This window comes from Numida meleagris, chromosome 2 (assembly GCF_002078875.1).
Source record: "Numida meleagris isolate 19003 breed g44 Domestic line chromosome 2, NumMel1.0, whole genome shotgun sequence".
Classification (NCBI taxonomy): Eukaryota; Metazoa; Chordata; class Aves; order Galliformes; family Numididae; genus Numida; species Numida meleagris.
The window spans coordinates 22,340,457-22,363,055 of NC_034410.1; the positions used below are offsets into that span (position 1 = coordinate 22,340,457).

The 22,599-nt window shown below is 38.4% G+C and overlaps 1 protein-coding gene across 3 annotated transcripts; it reads right to left on the minus strand.

Moving 5' to 3' along the window:
* Window positions 1–22,476, minus strand: PEX1 (peroxisomal biogenesis factor 1). 3 transcript variants are annotated; one of them, XM_021389155.1, is made up of 24 exons: window positions 22,286–22,476; window positions 20,206–20,349; window positions 19,761–19,844; window positions 19,406–19,520; window positions 18,550–19,316; window positions 17,052–17,171; window positions 14,870–14,993; window positions 14,493–14,602; window positions 13,106–13,206; window positions 12,069–12,201; window positions 11,215–11,311; window positions 10,553–10,723; window positions 9,908–10,062; window positions 8,519–8,708; window positions 8,171–8,340; window positions 7,766–7,900; window positions 7,188–7,252; window positions 6,327–6,469; window positions 6,142–6,245; window positions 4,797–4,970; window positions 3,742–3,972; window positions 2,116–2,316; window positions 1,685–1,815; window positions 1–667 (listed from the first exon to the last, which is right to left on the minus strand). In XM_021389155.1, exons 1-24 carry the CDS (start codon window positions 22,412–22,414, stop codon window positions 586–588), a joined length of 3,876 nt encoding a protein of 1,291 aa, XP_021244830.1. In that variant the 5' UTR covers window positions 22,415–22,476; the 3' UTR covers window positions 1–585. The 3 variants fall into 3 exon arrangements, with proteins under 3 accessions (XP_021244830.1, XP_021244831.1, XP_021244832.1); XM_021389156.1 differs by lacking the exon at window positions 22,286–22,476 and adding an exon at window positions 21,820–21,837; XM_021389157.1 differs by lacking the exon at window positions 22,286–22,476 and adding an exon at window positions 21,497–21,796.

The window sequence follows — 22,599 nt, forward strand, 5'->3', positions numbered from 1 at the left end:
TGACTGTTATGAAATGCAGTTTGATATTATTCTGCATAATTAATGATGGCAAAAGACAAGAAAATTACACTGCTTTGTCTTAATATTTTTCTTTTTTGGCTACAATTGTTCTGGAAATATTACTTACTAGTATTGCTGGCCCATCAATTAACATATGAAGTACCAGCCTTCTCTAAGCCCTCCTCCCAGAGCTTTTCCCCTACCATTGGAGAAAAGCTCTGGAGAATCTCTCAGCATCATTTCTTGCTTTAGACAGTACAGTTCACTCAGACAGGGAGATCACTATTAGGTTTTGGCAACTGTATATTAATAAAAATCAACATTTAAATTTTTCGTGATAAACAACTGGATATAACATAACAGTAGTTCTCTCAAAAATTTAATATTAATTTGCAGGAAGACAATTTTCTTCAAAGTAAAATGTGAAATAATTTTACAGCATGTAAACTAGAAAGACATTTTTCTTCAACCTCTGCGTTAATAAACCCATAGGAATATAAATAATCTGATGTAATCACTTAAATATTAAGCTCCCATTCATCATTTTCATTTACAGTTTAGTAATTACAAGCACATTAAAAGTTTCTATGCTAGAGTCATTTTCTGTCCCGGTCTAAATGCTGACCCAACTTGTCCTTTCCTCTTGGGATTCTGAAAATTATCATACCTGGAAAAAGAAAAAGACAGCACCATATTAGTGTGCATATGCCCTTAAAATAGGCAGTAACGCAGCACAGAACTATCAATGTTCAATTATATTTTGACTGAAATGAAGAGCGCCTGCTTCCTCAGACCTGCAGGCCTGGAAGAGTTCTCATCCACTACTCTGACTCAGACATAGTAGAGCACAAAGCTTTCTTTTTTTTTTTTAAATTACTATTACTTTTAAATAATATCTATCAATCTCTATATACTTTAATTATTACTGTTTAGAGGGGAATGTAGGGTGTGGAGGAGTGGGCAGGAGTGGGGAATAGAAGTGGACAGGGTGGTACCGATTCCTAGAAAGCATCTCTCATTCTCCTCCTTTCCTTCTCTCTGTTCCCTGCTGTTAAGATCTGCTTATCAGCGTATCAGCTAAGGCAGACCACACCTTAATTTCCAAGTCCAAAAAATAACACGGAGTATTTTGATGCTACTTTTCAGCTTTTTCACTCCAGTCATTTCCAAGTTTAAGGGACGTGTTTTCATTTTCAATACGTCTACTCTTTTGCAAATTATTTTTCTTTGGGAACATATATAATGAGGACTCAAAGCATCACACCTCTTCCCAAATAGAGTAGCTAACGGAGGTCACTAGTGAAAGTCATAACCCAGCAATTTGAAAATATGGTGGACTGCTACTCAATGGGAGCAGGCAGCACCAGGCTTTACGCTTTAGAGAATCAGAATCCTCTTTGTACTGGTATAGCTCTTAACATAATACAAAGGGTTTTGGGTCTGGGATTAGAATTTCTAGGTCCCACATTAATAAAAACAATAAAAGTGCACTGGTAAGATAATTTCCCCTTCGTAATGTGTAGCTTAGTATTGGTGAAAAAATTGCTGTCAGAAACCACTCAATTTCCATGCCATTCACCACATTAAATAACCGTTGTGGTTCTGATGAATAAGAAGTGTGGAAAGACCAAATCTCCACCTGAGCTCACAATTAATAATTATAATTAAAAAATACAATGCTTACAGTTCAGTAAATTTCTTCCAGTCATCTTGGCTAATGGATGGTCTTATACCCTCAAGAGCAGTCATCAAATGGGACTGGGTAATAATTAAAGTGTTCTTGGCAAGCATGGACTGATTAAGGGTGCTATCCTCCTGGAAAACAGAGCCACGAACAATGAGAAATGACCACAGAAACAAAGACTTACTGCCTTGAGTATCAGTAACTCTGGAACCTCCTCATTACATATTTTAATTACATTCCCTGCTTCCCCCTACTACTAGTTATTATTAGTAACACACACCTAGCTGATTTTCCTCAAACTAGGTATCGCTTATCTTTGTTGTAATTGTTACATTGTAGTTAATATTATTGAAGAAATTATTTATGAGAATATAACGAAACATGGTTGAAAGGAAGTGCTAACACTAAGTATTATAAAAAAACTGTCATACTCCATTCTTGCTTCTGTAATTGGCTTTGATAGCATTGATTTCTGTCCTCAGGTGCTCCACTTGCTGCTCCTGGTTATTTTCCAGTGAATCTTCTTGGGAGACTGTTCTAAGCATCGAAGGTTGTGATGATGCTGTGTCTCTTTGAGAGATGTTGGTAAAATCCTGAGTTATAGAGTTTGGTCCAGACAAACACAAAGAGCTCTAAATTGATCACAAAGAGAAATACATTAACTTATTATGGATCCAAAAGAGCAACTCTAACATTAAGATTTAGCTAACTTTCCTACCAACTTGATTCAGTGTAACTTTGCTCCCACCAGAAAGAGAGTACTTTATCTCAAAAAAAACATCACACAACCTTTTGCACAGACACAGAAGAAAGCACAAGTTTGAAAAGAAAGCGTTTCACCTTTGGAAAAAAAATCTAAATATTTTTGCAATGGCCTATGTAAAAAAAGGAATAAGTGTCTAGTAAATACATTGTTCTTTTTATGTATGAAAATCAGTGGTTCTGAAATCTGAGAAAGTTCGTGTAGTTAGCTTCAGAATGACAAAATCTAAATTTCTATCACCTCCAAATTCTCTGTGCACCAGAAAAAACAAGCAGCTTTGAAGTTCAAAAGTTTTGAAAGATGAAAGCCCTTGCAACCTCGCTGAAGAAATTCCACTTAGAGGAAAATTTAAGTCTCTAAAGATACATTAATGGAACACTGTCATGTATAATACAAGATAAAATACAAAAGCACCTTACGAGACTTAGCAGTCAGAAATTCTCCATTGTCAAGAGAAGTTATTTTTGGCTTTAGGAATCAACACAAGACAGTTTCGAAAACAAGATTCTAACACCTTTGATAACTACCTGTAAATACAGTTCCATAACAGAGCCTCAAAACGAATGGATCACGTGCAAACTCTGTAGTCATCTCTCCACATAAGGAGCTCAGAGACAGCATGTTCTGTCACATTTACCTGGCAGCCAAGTGAGCCTGGTCAGCACTGTGACACGGGTGCTGGCTAGCCAACAGCACATCCCTACCTCCAAGACAGCCAGAGAATGTGCTGATTTCTGTGCAATGTGATGCTGCAACAACTAAAATCCTATTCCTAAGAACAGCAATGGAAGCTAACGTTTTTTTTCTGTTGTTTACACAATCCTGTGGTTGCATTATTCCATTAATTACGAGTCTACAAGAAATTGTAAAATGTTTTTTTTGATTCTTATAACTTAATTCTTGAGACCTGACTGGTGACCGTTTACTGATAGAACATTTTTTCAGTTAAAAAACAAGCAAACAAAGAAAACTGTTTTAGTAATAAACTTTGGAAGGCAACAAGGCATTAGACCAGAGAGTAAGACCTAGTACGAATACAGCTGGCCTGATAATGCAGCACTAAGCAGTATTTGGGGATTTCAATGTACAAGTTCTTCAAAGTTGTAGAGAAGTCCATATTGTATTCTGTCAGATGGAATCTCCCATCTTGGTCCCCACACTGGACCAACAGGCACAGGATGATGACAGTATGAAGGACAAAGCAGGCATAACTGTATTTATAAAACCCTGTGGGTTTTTTTCTGCTTCACAACTGATAATTTTTAGAGAATTCAAAATATTGAGTGTGATTTACCAGTTCTGAAGGAGTTCCATTTCCTAGCTCTGATTCATAAGAACTTCCAAAATAAAGACGATACATGTTGGACCTTGGATCTTCAGGAAGCAACTCAGACATGTCTAAAGAAATAAGAGATTGCTCAGGCGCTGCTTCTCCATCTATTGCTGAGTCATCTGAGCCACTGCTGTGGTTTAGAAAAACCATGGAAGACAGACTGAAGTCACTATCAGAACTAGAACCAAAATCCTGTGACAAAGAACAGAGCAGAACATTTAGAGGTGTTAACTCACAGATGACAGCAGTCTGTGACGCATTAAAATATTTCATGTATAGTCCAAATGAAAGTATTGATTTGCATCTGTTTCTAGCAATCTTCCTTCTCTTGGAATATGAGTTCTCCTTACTTTCGTGCCACTAACCCCAGATTTCCTTTTCTCTCCAGTAGTGGAAGCCACGCCTGCCCCTTTCCAGCTAGAACAAGACAGGCATTAAAAAAATACAAGGGCAGGTGGCTGAACAGAACCTAGAAGAGAAAAGGAGCTTGTCATTCACAAGCGATAAAAACTTACAGTGGGATTCTGCACCTTGGAAATATGGGTATGAGCTGGAGCCTGGAAGGCCCCTTCAGATATCACCATCCTCTTTCCACACCTCTCCTAACCTCAGACCACATTAAATCTGTCAGAGTTCTCCATAAAACCCACCAATTCCTTGCTTCCTCCATCATTTCAATTGTGTCACCTCAAAATGGAATTTGCTAGATGCTCTTCCAAAGCTCTGAGGGATCCCTCCAGCTGGTCTACAGTCATTTCTCATATCAACAATAAATAGATTTGGATAAAGTAAATCTTTTTTGTATTAAACACTTCTCGCAAAAATTAAAGAAAAAACCTTGTCTTTAAGAAGTATTTAAACTAATTTGTTACATTATTCACACATGATACCGTACACATTAGGATTTTAATTCTTACTGAACAGTTTTGCTGAAAACACAGTGGATAGAATTAACCCTTTCAAACACACCAGCATAGAAATATAAAGAGACAACCTTTTATATCTGTATAATTTACCTGTGTTAAACCTGAGCTTAAATTATGTATTGCCTCTAACTGAGCGTTGTATAATAAAGCTTTTAGGTCAGCCCCTGTGAAGCGCTCTGTTTTTGCAGCAAAATACTCAAGGTCCACGTCATTTGCCAAGGACAGAGAATGACTGAGAGCTTTTAAGATTTCACAGCGTGAACTCTGTAAAGAAAGAAAAAAAACAACCAAACAACTGTCAGTAAAGCAACCTGTTACTTTCCTTCTTCCTCATCTAGAGAGAGCTTTGTCCCTGTCACAAGCAAATTCCTATGCGATGGAGGAGTTATCTTCTTTAAAGAAGATACTACCCCAATAATAGTACATCTTGGACATGTTGAATAATAATCAAACGTGACTTCTGTTACCTTTTCCTGAAGAGCTTAAGAGAAACTGTACCAAACGTATAGAACACAGAATATATTCCTCTAAATACCCGTCTCATATCTGAGATTTTTACATATGTCATATAAACAAAATATAAAGCTGAACTCTGCTAGTCATATTTCTTTTTGCATAGAGAAGTATGATGGAAGTAGTAAGCACTTCCATTTACTTGAAGGATCGTATTCTAAACCAGAATTTAAAAAGGAAGGAGTCAGAATGTATTCCTGGCACGCAGGAACATCGTTGTGTACATTTAAAAATGAAATGATGCGGCATTTGTTAATCTTTCCAGTCAATCTGAAAACGAACAGCAGTAAAATATACATATATGTTACATAAAATGGCGAATCAAAGACATGCCTTGTACCGCCTTAAAGGCCTGATCCAAAACAAACTAAAATCATTCCCTTCCTGGATAGTGACATATCTGACTTAAAAGTACTTGAATACTCAAAATTAAATGTGGGTAAAGGGTGGAATCAACAGGAATTCAGAACAAAACTGCTCTGAAAACCTCAGATAATCATGAGCTGGGAATGCTTATGGGTTCATCACCTCAAGCAAACAGCAAATCCATTGGATTTGTAATTCATAGGAAGATGCAGAAGATTATAAACATGACTCTGTAACTAAGTTCTGCAGAATAGTTTACTGCTGCAGAGTATTTTTTATTATTATTATTATTTTTTAAATCAGTTACATTCACCAGAATTTGATTTGGTTCTTAAGTCTGTGGTAAACAGTCTTGTCTTGCCTCAGTTTTATACCAACATATGGGCACTAAAGTGAGTGAATCTTTATGTACAACCGGAGCTCTGCAGTAAAATCCAATTTGGCCAGATTTGAAATATAAAAAAAAAAAAAAAAAAGAAAAAGAAAGGAGAATGACCAAAGCCTGGTAGTTTCTCAGCCTTCCCTGTTTCTCACGTAAAACCTTTTGTTTCTTCACCTGATCTGGAGGTGGACAGTACAGGCACTTATCCAGTCGACCTGGTCTTAACAAAGCAGGATCAATCAAATCCGGGCGACTAGTAGCAGCTAGCACATAAACCCCTTTGGAAAAATGAAAAAATATCATTAACACCTGCTAAACATCTGCGCAAGGAGGGAAGGGGCACACAGATGAATTTTTACCTTGTAAACCTTCCACACCATCCAACTGAGTCAACAGTTGATTAACCACTCGGTCTGTAACTCCTGTGTTGTCATGACCTCGGCGAGGAGCAATAGAATCAAACTCATCGAAGAAAACAATGCAAGGTTTGGCTGCCTGAGCTCTTAAAAACAAACAAAATTCAGTTAAATATAACTAGAGAATAAAAAACCTGCCTCCTGTAAAAGCTAGAGGTTCTGAAGAATTTGTTTGTTACGGAATCACTGCTCATTTTTATGACATATCTTCTCCTAAGCTTTCCCATTCTGAAGTATTCGATTGTGTTAATACACATGAAAGCTTTAAAATTCAACCACTTCAGAGGTGGTCTTGGTTTACACAAACACAATATAAAGACTGCCTAACCATAAACTAAACAAGAAACAAAGGACACGAAGGATACATTTACATTAGTAAGCAGTGAGGCTCAGATTAGGGCAGATTTATAAAAACAAAATTACTGGCACCGAGGACCTCAATACTAAGTCTAGGTTGATTCTATGTACCAAAAGCTCATTGCTAGTTGGAGCACGCTACTCTGTATCCTGAACTTATCTGAAAGGAATTCAGGATGTGTTTTCCAAGACAGTTCTGTGATGTGAATCAAAGCACTCTAAAGTGGAGTGAAATGGGAAAAAAAAATCAACTTCAGAAGTGCACCCTGATCTCAACTGTTCTTTAAAAAGTTCCTAGAAGATGATGTTCAGATCTTGGCAACCTATTGACACCTTTTCTTTCGCACAAATGATTTGATAACTGTATCTCTCTGAGAACAAAATCATTTCACAGAGCTTCAACCAATAAAATCCACTGATAACATCAGAAATCTTTACAAAGCCAACCTGTTAAAAATATCTCGAACTGCTTGCTCACTTGCTCCAATATATTTGCTGAGCAACTCTGGTCCCTAAAAGGGAGAAAAGAACATTTGTGTTATATTTTTTGGCTTTAATGTGTAATATAAACACCAGCACTGATTTTACATACTGGAGTGAGCTAAACTGAAACCAAGAGAAGCCAGCATTCCAACTGTATTCCGATGTAGCAGAATATGTGTTACTGTATCACAGGGTAACAATTTACATTGCATTTTGAAAATACATTTAAAACGTACTGCCCAACTTCCTTGTCCTGTAGAGCCAAAATTCAAGATTTTTTTTTTTTTTAAATTAAAAAGGACAGGAAACTAAGAATATCCAATTAAATTTTATTATTTTGCTTAATGAAAAATTATTTTTTAAAAAACCTCAGTCATAAGACTGCAAAGCTCCAGAAAGTCAGATGCTTGGATATCCAGAGACACTCTATTTTTAATGAGCTTTTAACTTTGGTATTTTGCCTTCACAAGCACCTACTCACAGCTATTATATTGAGCTATTTAATTCCGTTAATCAAATGAATCAATCAATTTTTTTCTTACTTTGACACTGATGAAATTCATTCCACTCTCTCGAGCAACTACTCCTGCTAACAGTGTTTTTCCTGTTCCAGGTGCTCCGTACAGCAAGATTCCTGATCTCTGTCGTATAGGCAGGTTTGCAAATAATTCTGGATACTGGAAAACAACACCAAACCAGACACGTTATGAAATATGCAAATATTCTACAGTGTATGGAATAATCACTAGTGTTTGATTTTTGAAGGGTACAGTGAAAGAGTTCTCCGGTAGCTGAAGATAGCTGAAGACTGGGAAGATGGAGAAGCAGCTTAAAAAAATCATACCAGTCTTCTTTCTGTCAAATATCATGCTGCCTCTTAAAAATCATTACTGTTCTACCAACAAAATGTACAAAGTTCAAATAACTGATTTAAAACAACTGCATACCTTTGCAGGTAACATGATGGTATCCATGAGGATTTGCTTCACATCTTTTAAGCCACCTATCCTGTCCCAGCCAACGTCCTTAGGTTTATGAAGGCTGACATTTCTCAGAGCTAATGGAGTAAAACCTTTTAAAGCTTTCTGAAAATCCACAGTTGACAGATTCAATTCTCCTTTAAAGGAAAAAAAAAAAAAAAACACATAACCTAAGAGTAACAAATTCCTCACAATATGTAACAGCTAAATACATTTTAAACAGGAAACAAAATTTGACTTTTCATTTGTGTATTCTAAAAGGTTCTGGATAATAGAAGTTAGAATAGGAAATAGAGATTTTTATAGTGAACATACCTTCGTGTTGAAATGTATTCTGGTTAGAAATACAGGCATGAATGGCACGATCAACCAGCATAGTAAAATCTCTAGCAACAAAACCTTCTGTTTCCTTTGCAACATATTGGAGATCAAGATCAGAGAACTTCTTTATATCACAGTTCAGTTTATTTTTTAGTACGGAACACAGCATTTCACATCTTTGCTTCTGAAAAATACAATTATGCAGAAAGCGTGCGTTCAGTTTTCTGCTGATGTGGCTTTCAGAAGTTCAGAAAGCAAATATGTACGAGTTATCTCAAACACTGAAGGAAATTTTACAATCACGAAATCTTCAAATGACAAAATCTGAGTAGGCATGAATATGAACTGAAGTCAGCTCTTCAGCTGAATTTCCAGAAATCCACCAGTTTTACAAATTCAAAGGTTTACGCTGCCAGTTATTTTAAATCTAACAATAATAATGAAACAAACTCCCACCCTCCAGGTTTTACTGTTTGACACCAAAGCTTCTGTTTCATAAGAAAAACGAACGTATTTTCATTTGTGCTGATACAAGCGGAACATATTGGATGCGAAATAGATAGCATTAGATAAAAATACAACAAACAATTTGATCTTTTGAGAACCTGACTTCTCCACTGGTGCCTCATCCTTACTCACATATTAGTATTAAATAGGCAGGAACTACTTGTGTTAAACACCAATCAGTTGCCATGACCACGTCACGTCACGAGGGTATGCACAGGCACAAATAGTCTACTGCCTCCTGCAATGAAGTCATACTGTTCATTCTCCCCTCTTCCCTTTTTATTGTTCCAAAAGCAACTATATTCAAATTAAATTAACACAGAAAAACAATCTCAAACCTTATCATAAAATTTAGTTTTAATAACATTTTAACATTTAATTTAATTAACATCATGTCAGGACATACTTATTCCTCTGAGAGGTGGAAAAAAAAAAACAAACAGTAACACACTTAGGCTTAATATCATTTATCTAACTGTAGTGATCTACATGTTCTTTCACAGCTGCTCCTCTAGAATTCCCTTACAGGTACCAAGGGAACATGTATTTTGAGGGAGCAGTTGATCTCACCTGTCTTGGACAGCCTAACATGTTTTAGGTTGAACAGAAACATTCTCTGAATACACTTTTTTTCTCTCCACTGAGGATAACAAGAGCGAGACCAACTGGGAATTTTCACTGGCTTACTTTTTAGCCTTACAATGTCACAGAGGAGTTCTAGGGTATTTAAGCATCGTGAAATACTTTCTAAGATATCCAGGATTCTTCGCATCTTCTAGTGTAACCCACAATTTCTGTAGCTGCCCCAGTATTGTATTTAAGATTGCAGGGAAGGCAAACAACATTTTCATCAAATTAATAAATACCTGAATTTACCTGGTCTGGTGACCGGATACATTTGAAACATTGAAATATATGAGTTCCTTGAGCTGAAACCAGGGAAGGATGTAGGGCATGTTCAGACTGACTTGTAGCAATTAATCCAATCAAACTCCCCAAGGAAATAACTTCTTTTATCAGATCTTTCAAAACTAAACAGATAAGACACTGCTGAATGAATTCAAAATAACAAAGAGATTCTGTATTTGATTTTATACATTATAAACAGTGAAGCACAAAGAGCATTAAAAATATAACAAATATTTTCTTTATCTCTATGTTTAAAGGCTCTTTTTCAACAACAAAATAGTAACAAAATAATAAAACCAAGCCAAGTTAAAACAATGAAGTTCCCCCCAGATATCCCAACCAAACAGCACAACTATTTTTTCTAGGACAGTTCATTCCATTACTGAAATGTGCTGTTGAAAAGTGAAATTTTTGCAAAACAACTGATGATGTCTACCACAAGATATTAAACATTATTTTTCTGTGTAATGAACTCTACTCTAGAAACATACCACATTGTTCAGAGGCAATAATGATACAGACGGAATTGTCCAGCTAGGACAGTACAACTGAGGTGCCAGAAATTCTAGGCTGCATTACACTTTTAACCAGATACAGGTCGTAGAGCATTACCATAAGCAAGTCTGCTGCTCTGAACTGTTTCAGGGCTGTTCTCATGCTCTGGCATAGGAGGTACTCCAACAATGTGATCGAGATCATCCATTAAAATAATGGATGGTTGTCTCCACGATGCCTCTAAAAAAGCTTCTTCCACATGTTTCCTTATGTTTCCTAATCTTTTTCCTAAAAGATAAATGCAGTTTAATGATGAAAACAAAGCAGGAAAAAAAAAAAATCAGACTGGCATATCTTGCTTAGGTAATACTCCAATTACTTGGATTCAGCTACATTACCTTTGCTCCTATAAATCCAGACACCTGTTTTTAAAGCAGAATCAACGTAAGGCTACACGTTCTATCAAAAACCTACTTTCACTAACACGGGCATTCTCTAACACTTAATTTTTACCATTTGTTCCAGCTAGCACAGCTGAAGAAACACACAGTGAATCCTGTGACTTTCTCCTCCTTTATAACAACTTAAAATAAACATGGCAAGCATGGTTTGAATGCAGTGGCGCTATGAGGGACAGAAGCTGACAGATGTGAAATAAGCTTCCTTGCAAAAGGAAATTTAACAATAAAACGGAAAAAATAGATAAAATATGGTAACTTCATAATTATGGTTCTTTGTCATACAGCAATTGTTTGAGAAAGAAACAAGTATTATCATACCTCTTAAAGCTTTGCAATCAATTACTTCTACATGAGCATCCAATCTATCAAATGCTTCTTTGCAGATGGCCTTTGCTAAGGTTGACTTTCCACTTCCCTGTAAAAATAAATGTGAGCTAATGTAAAGTTACAGAACTATTTGCTTCTGTTTCTGTGGACTTCTTAGCAAAACATACACCAGCTAAGCTGGGAAGGCTGTGAGCACTTTGGTTTTATTCCTCAGAAGCATACACTTACGCTGTCCCTGCATCACTTGGTAGAGACCGAAGCCATGGGCTGGAACAAGCACATGTAAAATCTGGAGAGGATACATCCCTTACAGATGGTGTTGTAATTCCACTTTTTTCAGTGTTAAGATGTTTTATTATGATGGAATGTGGTGTTAAATGTCACAAGAGACAACAGGAAAATCAGAGCATCAGCTATACTGACATTTTATGTTAGAAAATAAGAGAAAATATTGTGTTCTTACTTCCAAATATTTCAGAGACGAGAAGTGCCTATTTTATAAACACAAAGTAGATTAATGACCTATGGGAATAAGCTGAAATTGTATTGCTACCAATCTTCAAATCTATCTATATACACGGATATGTGTGTGTATATACGTAAAACACACACATACATGTATATATATACACACATATATATATTCACTAAATGCGAATATATAACAAAATACAACATATATAATGTTTTGCTTTGTCAACTCTGTTCAGTTAACTGCTTGTTTTTCAGCTTGTTCTTTCATGCCTTGAATTTGCATGACATCAAAGAGAACTACTGAAAACAGTTTTGTAACTATGGAAAACCACTGAGGAGAGTTTGCAAGTACAGAGCAGCAAAACACATACCTTTCCCCCTGTGAGAAGCAGCCCTCCACTTCGCAGTCCCACAGCAATACCGGCCAGCTTTTGAGATAAAGGACGACCCAAAAGACTGTGGCTTATGTGTTCAAATGAAGATGTTCCTAATTTGTCCACTCCCCTGAACAGCAAATGAAACATTAAACGGCCTAGAATAGCATCAGCACACATGATGTAAATAGTAATATCTTGTAGTATAGAGAGGTTTTGATGATGACTATGCAAAATAATTCATATTTTCACAACTCAATCTGAAAAGATACTTTTATTCTGCAGAGGCAACATAGGGGGCACAGACAGTGCAGAACACCCCCGTCGCTGAACAATTAATCGCTCAATGTACGTCACCCTAGAAGGAAGTGGGTCTCAGGCAACAGAGCTAACTTCAGCTTTTGGGGTGTCACCTAGTTGAAGGTCCAAGTAACAACCTCCTAAGGAAGGTAACAAATTGGTAAAACATCGTGCACACCTGAGTCAGAGAACTCAGCCTTTCAGAAATAAGGCAGCACATAGATCATCTGCAGACATCTTTATCCTTCACCTGTCTTAAATCTGTGTGTCTTTTGACACAATAGTGCTCCTTTCAGGTTCACCAACAGCAAGGCTGTTTTGTATTTTGTATTGTATCATGAAAAAAAAAAAAGAATAAACGAAGCTTGTTTTTTAAAACCCTACCCTACCATGCTAACCCCTGGTCAGCTCTCATTGCCGCTTCAAGCTCGGGTTCTCAGTTGCCTTTCAAAATACCACAAGTCTCTCAAGTCCCCTCTTTCCTAACCCTACTTCAAGTTTACTATATAGCACCACTGTTTGCCCTTATACTAATGACAGCAGCTTAATGACAGGATAAGGGCCGAGCCTGATACAAGCCAAAATACCAAATGATGCAGAATCATGCTGTAAGATCTGCCTCAATTCTAAAAATAAATAATAAATAAATAAATAAATAAATGTGTACTTTCATTAACATTCTTTTTCATTAACTCCCATTCTCTCATGCATTTTCTACTATGAAGATGTCTCACCCTAAATGGTTTAGTCTTTGGTAAGGAAGCTTTCTGTCTGTATCACGCATAGGTGGCTGGCTGTCAGCATCAGCTTTTCGAGTTAGAGGATGTAAAAAAACCTACAACAAAGGAAAGTGTCAGTACTTCACATTAAATACCGCTACAGGAGAAGCGTATAGAAGCAACTACCCCTTTTGTGGAATCTCTGTCAATAAAATTCGCAAGTATGCTTTGCTGAAGCTTAATTTGCCTGAAAGAAAGGCGCATTGGTAAAATGATGTGGATACAACTATGTCCAAAATACAATCTAGTATTTACAATGATGTAAGGTGTGAGTAGATGTTAGGTTAAGTGCTGTTTTATGCCAGACTACGCAGCTCATCTTCTCTTTCCCTGCCAGTAACTTTGTTCCTTCTGCTGTATCCTCCTTGTAGTGCTGGCATGAACACTTGTGAGACAAGATGATCAATCAGACAAGGAAACTGATCTGACTCAAACACATGGCTTTCTTTACCCAACTGAATTTTTAAGTCCAGTGTACCAGGGAGCAAGAATGAAAAGCTAAACAGGCAAAGAGGACTAATTGCAAGGTTCACAGGCAGGATCAGCCTGGTAGGAGATGCCGTTTACAAATGCACATTGCCCTTTCATCTTAACACAGGTCACTCTCACCATTTGTAGAAGTCTTCTTCTACTTCTCAAATACCAATAGAAATAAAACTCTTCTACTGTTGCTCAATAGGAACCCTAAATTTTGCAGAAAAATTCTATTCTAAACAGCTAAAACAGAACACCTTAATTCTCTGCTAAAATTTAACTCTTATCAGTTAAAAAGAACTTTATCCTACTATTATAACCATTACCCTGGAGTCAAAGACATTGGTTCAACCAGCATTATTAATGGAAATCATAATCCCAATATTAAGCAAGTTTTAAAAATTTTCTGGGAAAGGAAAGACGAAGAAACAGAGGGCACAAACTACAGAAAAGAGAAAGCAGAAATAAAGTTTAAACGGGCATTATGTCTCATCTTTGTAGAATATGCTCCTGTTCTGCCAGATACACTCTAAAATGATTATACAGTGGTTTAGGTGCGAAGGGAAAACGTAACTACACATAAGGATGGGATGTTCGGTCCTGGGCAATACGGACTTCCCTCTGCTCTAACTGATTTTCCTGAGAGCTTGATGTAGACCATGAAATTCAATGACTACTAAATTTCCAGGCACGCCTGGAATCTTACCAATGCCTCAGGCTGTCAAATAACACAAAGAATGCAGATATAGCTTAATGAACAGACTGACTGACATTTATTTAAAACCAACATGTTATATATAATTTGATGTATTTATAACCAAATGTAACAATTTAAATTACTTGATACCTGATACTATGGGATATTTACTTGTAAATTAGTCCTCTGGAGTAAACTGGGACTCAGTATAAAAGTACTCTCAGACTTATCTTCTTCAGTGTGCACAGGATCCACTACACTAATGACAAACTCCTCCACTCCTGTAAAAAGAGAAGAAACAACTACTAAGATTCCTAATAAATTTTTACAAGATGAAATATTAATATATTTAGAAATACTAAATATAATCCAAAATGATATCATAAAAAGTTATTCATTATTAAAATATAATTCACGTTCACAGTTTCAGTGTAAGAGATACGTTACGTTAAATGGTGGATAGAGAGATTACAAAAGGTGCATTGCCTAAATAAAATTCCTAATGGACAGTGAAGATTGCTACAACACGAGGCAGTATGTGTCCTTACCTTCTTTAATATGCAGACGGATACAGACTGAGCTTGTCATTATCCATGGAAGATCCTCAGTAGCAGAATCCTTCAGCCAAGCACTGAAAGCAAATTTAACATCATCTTCATGCGTATCTTTATGCTACATAGGAAAACAAAGACAAAAAGGGACATGAAACAAGGTCTAACTAAGGCTGTTCTTCTATGCATGCTGCATTTGATTCTCTTATAGTAGCAGAGAGATGGAAGAAGATGAACAGTTTTATTTATTTGGAAAATAACACTATGCCAGCAAGCACCATTTCTGTCACCTGCTCTGTAGGAAGAAAGTGCCCGTCCAGCCTTTGCTAGGGCAACAATTGACTCTTCCACCACCTTTAATGATTTTATCTTTGGAACGCTGATGTAAGGCACAAGGAAGTTTTTATTCTTTTTTTTCTAATCCGTATTGCAAGATCCAAAAGCACTGCTCAGCTCCTGGGTTTGAAACAGTGCCGAGTTACCACCAACACCAACCTGTCACTAACTCTGGGTAGGCACTATACCCACCTTTCCTGTATACCCTGTTTCCTTTACCAAGAACCTGGAGCTCATTTACATCAGTGGCACCACTACCAAATTCTAGCTGGCAGGCAAAGAGACTGAATCACTGAACCCAGGTAACCGGAACAGGAAAAGAAACTGAATCTGTATTTTGGCTGAGCTCCTAATCACAGAAGCATAACTCCTGCCTAAAAAAAAATCAGAATCAACTGAGATTATGGAGGCACTGCATAGAAAGGAAAATGAAAGATGCTGTCATATTTCTTCCTGCTTTTGTCCTTCTTTTTCCCCCAAGAACAAAAACCACTTCAAATGATAAATGAGAAATCTGTATTCAAAGCACAAAATTGTACAAAGTAGTTGTGTGCTTTTAGCAAATTACTGACAGAATACTTATTTTAACTACAATATCTTAAAAAAAAAAAAATGCAGTTCAAACATTCCTCTGTAGGTAAGAAATCAAAATTGAATACTGGGGATGAAGAACAAACCATGCGCAAGTCCTGTTATGATGGGAAATGCCATATTTACAGTTTGATGAGCAAGTAACTAATCGAGTATCACACAGAAACAAGCACATGGTAAGTTTTGGAGTATTCTTTGTTCTAGAGCTACATCTGTCAGACTGTGAAAAATGGCACCATGTATGGCCATACCCTCACAGACGCTCAGAAGACTCACAAGGAAACAGAGATTTAACTACACAACTCTAAAAACCAAAACCTTTAGAGGAGAAAAACACACACACACACACACACACACACACACACACACACACACACAAAAACAACAATAAAAATCGGCATTAAAAGGAGGTCCAAATCAAAACAGCACATTAAAAATTAAATTATTTGACTGCACTTGTCTTGCTTAGGAAACCTACTGGGCACTGCAAGGTCTGAAGAGCATACGCATGTATTCTCCTAGAAGGCTTAAAAAGGGATATCTCCATTTTAAATGTATTAATCTTTTTCTTTTTTATTGCTTTTATAGACTTAAATGTACACAGTTTAGATTTGGTGAGCTGGAATCAGTATTAAAGTTACTGTTGAATATTGTTGCTATGTTGATGGTAGTTGTTTATATTTGAGACCTAATTAAACAGAACATGCATCTTCTCCTTGCCAGCATGTGTCCCCTTGATGTCAATATCCTTTTTGATAAGTAAGACATTTTCACAACTGGAAAATAAAGGAAGGCTCGATGATTTAAGAGGTACGACACAGCATGTGACCAAAGGTTTGAGGAAGCTGGGAGTAAAAGTTTGGAGGTTCTACCTCTACCACCCACTATGACCTCTGCCCCGTCCTTTAAACAGAAAAGTTTTACAAGTAAGATGCAGAACTATTTGAAGTATTTACCAAGTGCAAGACAAAGTTCAACAACCTGATCAAAATACAGAAAAACATTACTAGATAAACTTTGTTAGATCATTGCATCTTCTTGATTTCAATGAGTTACAAAGGAAAAGAAAAAAGAAATTCCTTTTGAATGCTGTCATACATGATAGACAACTTTCAAGTTATCATGTAACGAACGGAAACAACATTAAAAAAACACAACAGAAAAAACAACACAAACCAACAACTTTGACCAGAGCAATGTTAATTTTTCCCCAAACATATGAACAAATGCATGACCAAGAATATCAACTCACTAAGCTCTGTTTGGGTTGCAGTCTAAGAGACATAGGAATTTTAGGAATAGATTCAAGTGACTTAATTCGGACCGTTGAATGCATTTCGATACGTAGCTTTTTTCTCAGGCCATCTGGAATCTAAAATATTTAAAATAAAAGCAAAGAGAAAGGAAATATCAGAAAATAAAACCATTATAACATTGCGTATAGAGTACAATAACAGTTTCTTCAACACCAGTAGCACCTTACATTTGATCACTGATTGTTTACTCATTGTAATTTACAACAGATTTAAGGAACCATAAAATTGATGCTGGCATTCAAATCCTGCTCTCTCACTTACACTTCTGAGTGTCTTTTATCCTACCTGTGAAATTACTTACTACAGTTGACTGGTTATTAACTTTAAATAATAAAAAAGACAAGACTGAAAAGAATTCCCCTTAATTCTTAGAATGTTGCAAGAACACAACGTTGTTCACGGGCAGATTATGTATAAACAGGCTGTAATACAGATTGAAGTTACACACATTTTCAGTACAGACAGAAATCCAATTTTCCTGAGTTGTACGAGTCAGTTTGCCCTTTAGAAAGGAAACTACATTCCAAATATTCTGCGTTGTTTTAAATGTTTTCAATTTGGAAATGCATCTCATAAACGTTTACGAAATCTGAAAGACTTAATGCTTGCTGACATTTGGAAAACTGCTTGTCTCAAACGATTTTGTAGTAAAAACTACTGCAGGCTTTTGTTCTCACTCTTGATAAAAGAGTAAGTGAACAGTGAGAGGTGTAACATGTCAAAATAGTCAAACAGTGATTTGAAGAGCATTTCATCTATTTCTGTTGATCTGGCGTGTGTTTCCAGGAAAGCAAGAACATAAGCTGGCTGTATAGTTCTGTCAGAATAAGCTGAAACTTCAGTGTCTGCACACTGCGACTCTGTCACCCATAGAAAACAATATATAACAGACTAAGAGATTTTAAATGGTGCAAGAGCTAATTATTTGATAGATAGTACTGTAAGGTTTTAATGAAAACTTCAACAGTATATAAAAGCACCTGTAAACATCAGGTAACAATTGGATACATTATGCCATTACTTTATAGCATGATGACACCTAGAGTCCAGAGCATATTTTAAAGCAATATCTGATGAAGAAACACTTTGTTAAGCATTACCGAATGCATGTAAACAGATACTTTCATGTTCTCATGTATGGTTGGCAACAGATTTTGAAGAAAATATGCACCTCCAGCAACACCGAAGAGTATGCCCTATTTGGTGCCAAAATACTATGGGTGCAGAAACCCAGTGTACACTGCATGATGATAATATCAGTGAGATGGCTTAGCAAAGCGTAGCTCTAGCAATTATTATTTGATTGATATTTGATGGACTTTACTCAAGAACCTTATGCAAAGCCTATCCCCAAACTGCATGTCAACTAGCCAGTTCCAGTTATCCAATAGCAAATATTATCCAATAAAAAGCCCCAAAAGTGCTCAAACTGACCCAAACTCTTCCAACATGTAGGGCTTCCCCACCGTTGCCATACTCTATGACACTCTTTAGGTCTTCAAATCCATTCCAAACGATCTGAACAACAGATCCCTCACTGGATGCTTGACTGCTATGGGAATTATTTTTGTCTTGCGCACTAGTCAAATGTTTTTGCTTTTCAGATGGCAGATTTTGCTTTGCTTCTTGATGACGCTGTCTGGGGGAAAGCAGCTCATTAATTTTCCCATAAGTTACTACAGCATTTGGATCCAAATCAGTAAATTCTAAATTCCATGGAAAAATATGAACGGCACTGTGTTTCAGAAATGCATGACCGGCTGATGCATTCTGTACGCTGGGAGGCTGGGACTGACATACTCTAAAAACAGAATCCATGTGAATTAAGTTCAGCAGCTTGTCTTTGAAGGTGCTCATTTCATCTTTGTCACACAAAGTCTTTTGTTTCTGTTCAGTTGTACGAGAGAAAATGCTCCCTATGAAATTCCACATATTAGGGAGAACATTTGAGCCAAACGCCACATTTGCATCAGCCTTACTCTGTTCAGGGACTCCTGGATTTAAGTGAGGTTGACTGGCAAAGGGCTCCTTTACAGTTTCGTCTTGCTCCATGTTATTTTTCACAAAACTCTTGAGTAAGATGTCACTTTCTGTAGAAGGCATGTCTGTGATGTTGTCCTCAAGCTCACGTGCTTTGGGGCATATCAGAAGCTCCGTGCAGGGCTCTAATCTCCCATAGGGGGCTGCTGGCGTAAGTGTACCTGAGTACGAACAAAACAGGTGAATGAATGCATCCACTCTTGCAAAACAGCTTACTCAAGGCAACACAAAAGTATTCACTGTTGCTTACCAATTTTGATGTAAATGTAAGTGTGGTGTTCAACCCATACAGGAAAGATGGCTTTTGGAAATACTATTCGGATCTGGTCCAGAAGGTGCTTTTCAAGAGAGGAAGCGTGCAGCTCCTGGGAAAATCAGGTATTATTATAAGCTACATACTTGTACACTTTTAAAATATGCTTGAACATACAAGTTCTACATCTTTTTCTAACACACCATTTGAAATATAAAATACAATGAAAACCCACAACATTTAGTATTTCCTTAGGAGCAGAAAAGAACAGTGGATTGTGACAAAACCTTGTATCTACATTCTCTGTCATCTGCATGAAAATGACAAAAAACAGCGGATAAGGGTTTATTACCAGTATTTCCCAATCATCTGCTGAGAGCGGTTCCACTTCTACTTGCTGACAGGAGGAGACGTGTGAGCAGGGTTCCAGGAATACCTGACAGAAGTAATATCATAAACATAAATACACGGCACAATAACAAGGTGGAGAGTAAAACAAGAGTAGAAAAGTATTAGTCTTTACACTCATATTAATAAAAACCCCACAGTCTGGATGTTGAGATATTAACAGTCCCATGACACAAAGCTTTGTCTGCCTCTGGAAAATTTTCCCAGCTTTTCTCCAATGAAAGAATCATTTACAACAAGTTAAATACACTGTCCAAGAGTAAGAGGCAAATTTAACTACACGTTGAGAGAGAGGGAGGACATTGGAATACACAATGAAAGGGAAAATAAGGGATGGAAATTTAAACCCAAAATGAAGAAAAAAGAAAAAAGGAGATTGCATTTCAAACCTGTTCTCCATTGGTAATGCCAAGTTTCTCTGCTAAATGCCTGTTCATCTCTGCAATATTTTCACTCCGCTGACCTCGATGCCTTATTTCTATCCAGCTCAAGTATATGGGCTCATCACCAGAGGATACTTTCACAGCTTGGCCCTATGAGTTTCAGATAAATAAAATGAATTATTATCAAATCAGGTAAGAAAGATCACTAACCTGTATCTCCATAAGGAGCTGAAAGGAATTTAAAAACGTTTTCTGGATTTTACATGTCTGTTAATACTCTGTAACAATAACTTGCAACGCTTATGATACATTAATAAAGGGTGATTCTAAGGATGATAGAAAATTTTTGATGCTGGGCACATCAGTTATCTTCTGATTGAGAGTTTTCTTCTAATTCTTCTCCATGTTGCCTATTTGCACAACTCTTGTGTGTTGACAACATCTTTTATACAGATTTTCACCTTCATAGGCTGTTAAGGGAAAAAAAAAAGCCCTTTATTTTCATTCTTCTGTATCTCCTAAAGAAGCGTATAGTTCCTATTTCCCAAATATGGAAAACATGCACTCTAACATTCTCATGGATCCCAGGAGAGCTGTCACAAGCTGGGCAACATTTAGAATAAGTCACAAGTAACACCAGCTCATACCAGAGCGATTTTATCCATCTCTTTCAGAACCGCTCAGCTATTTCCATTCTAGAATTAAGAATGTGAATACATTCACCCCATTTCCTCACTGAGACTGTATTCTACGCTGTATCACACAATCTTTGTTTCCTAAGGTTTTCTGCAAAAATCACTTAACTTGATGAAAACCAAGTGATGAAGACAGCATATAATGTGAATATGCCACAGATATGCTATTTAAGGTAGCAATGTTTTTATGTAGGCCATTTCCAGTACAGAATACACACAGTTCACTTCCTAATAATTTCAAATATTACTCAACTCTTTGGTAAGATCTGGAAACATGCTCAGAGAATGTTTTCAAGACTGCTTTACCAAACAGAGTGCATAACACACCTGCGCTCACATGGATAAAGCTTCTCTTCCACGTGTCTCACTCTCCACACAACCCCAACTGCCCAGGGCTGTTCTAACACCCGCTTTCCCCATGCCTACTGCAACCAAATTCAGCTGTGGATGGCACTTTACTCAGGATCACCAATTAACATAAATTCCATACTAACACATGGAAGAACTTTATGGTAAGGATGATGGAGCACTGGAACAGGCTGCACAGAGAGGTTGTGGAGTCTCTTTCTATGGAGATATTCAAGACCCATCTGGACGCCTACCTGTGTGATATATTGTAGGGCGCCTCCTTTAGCAGGGGGTTGGACTCAGTCATCTCTTAAGGTCCCTTCCAACCCCTACGATTCTGTGATTTAACCCCTCTAGAACACTGTGATTCAGCAGACTGCATTCAGCGTTACTTCTACCAGAGTATCAAAGCCCAACCATCTGCATTTTGCTGACTGCACGAAACGAGGAGCCTGCCACAACCAGAGGTACAGGAACAAAGTGACAAGACTTCAACGCAACTACACTCTCTTCTCTTCCTTTTTTTCGATACAAAATTGGAAAAACACCCAGAAACTGCGGCAGAAACATCGCTAACATTCGTACTGGATGTACGTTCACACCGGATTTCTTGCAGCACAGCGTAACGCCGCGCTCAGGGACGAATTCTGACCGGGTCTGCGTATCACCAAGGCGAACGCGGGACAGAGGGCACGGCGCTTGGCACAGCCCCGCCCCCCCGCGCCGAACTCCGTGCGCCCCCCAGGGCCGGGCCCTGAGGCGCTGCCCGACGGGGCCGCCCGCGCCCCACAGCACGGGCTGCGCGCTGCCGCGGCCACACAGCTGCTGGGGAGGGGGCGAGGGGTCCCGGCCCGCGCGGAGGACGCGCTCTGTCACCACAGCGACAGCGCAGGCGGCGGGAGGCGGCTGACGTCGGGCGAGAGAGGAGGGCTCCGAGCGTCGCCATAGCGACGGGATGCGGTGGGGGGGCGCCGCTCTCCCACAATCCTCCCCGAACGGGGCATCCCACGGCCCCGGCCCCGGCCCCGGCCCCGGCCCGGTACCTGCTGCAGGCGGAGGTGCGAGGCCAGCACGGCCGGCAGGTGCAGGAAGCAGTCCCGGGTCCCGCTCAGCACGACCGTCGCCGCGGCGACTCCGGCCCCGCCCCCGCCGGGGTTCCCACTGCCCCACATGCCGGCGGCCGGCTGGGCCCCGCCGCCGCCGCTGCTCGCCCGCCCCGCCCCACCGCCGAGCTGCCCGCTCGGGGTGGCCGGGCCTTCCCCGAGATTCCTTCTCCTCCCCCTGCCGCCCCCGGGACAATGGTACGACCCGCTGCCGGCCAATGCGGTCGCGGCATGTACTCGTTCCCGTCCTCTGA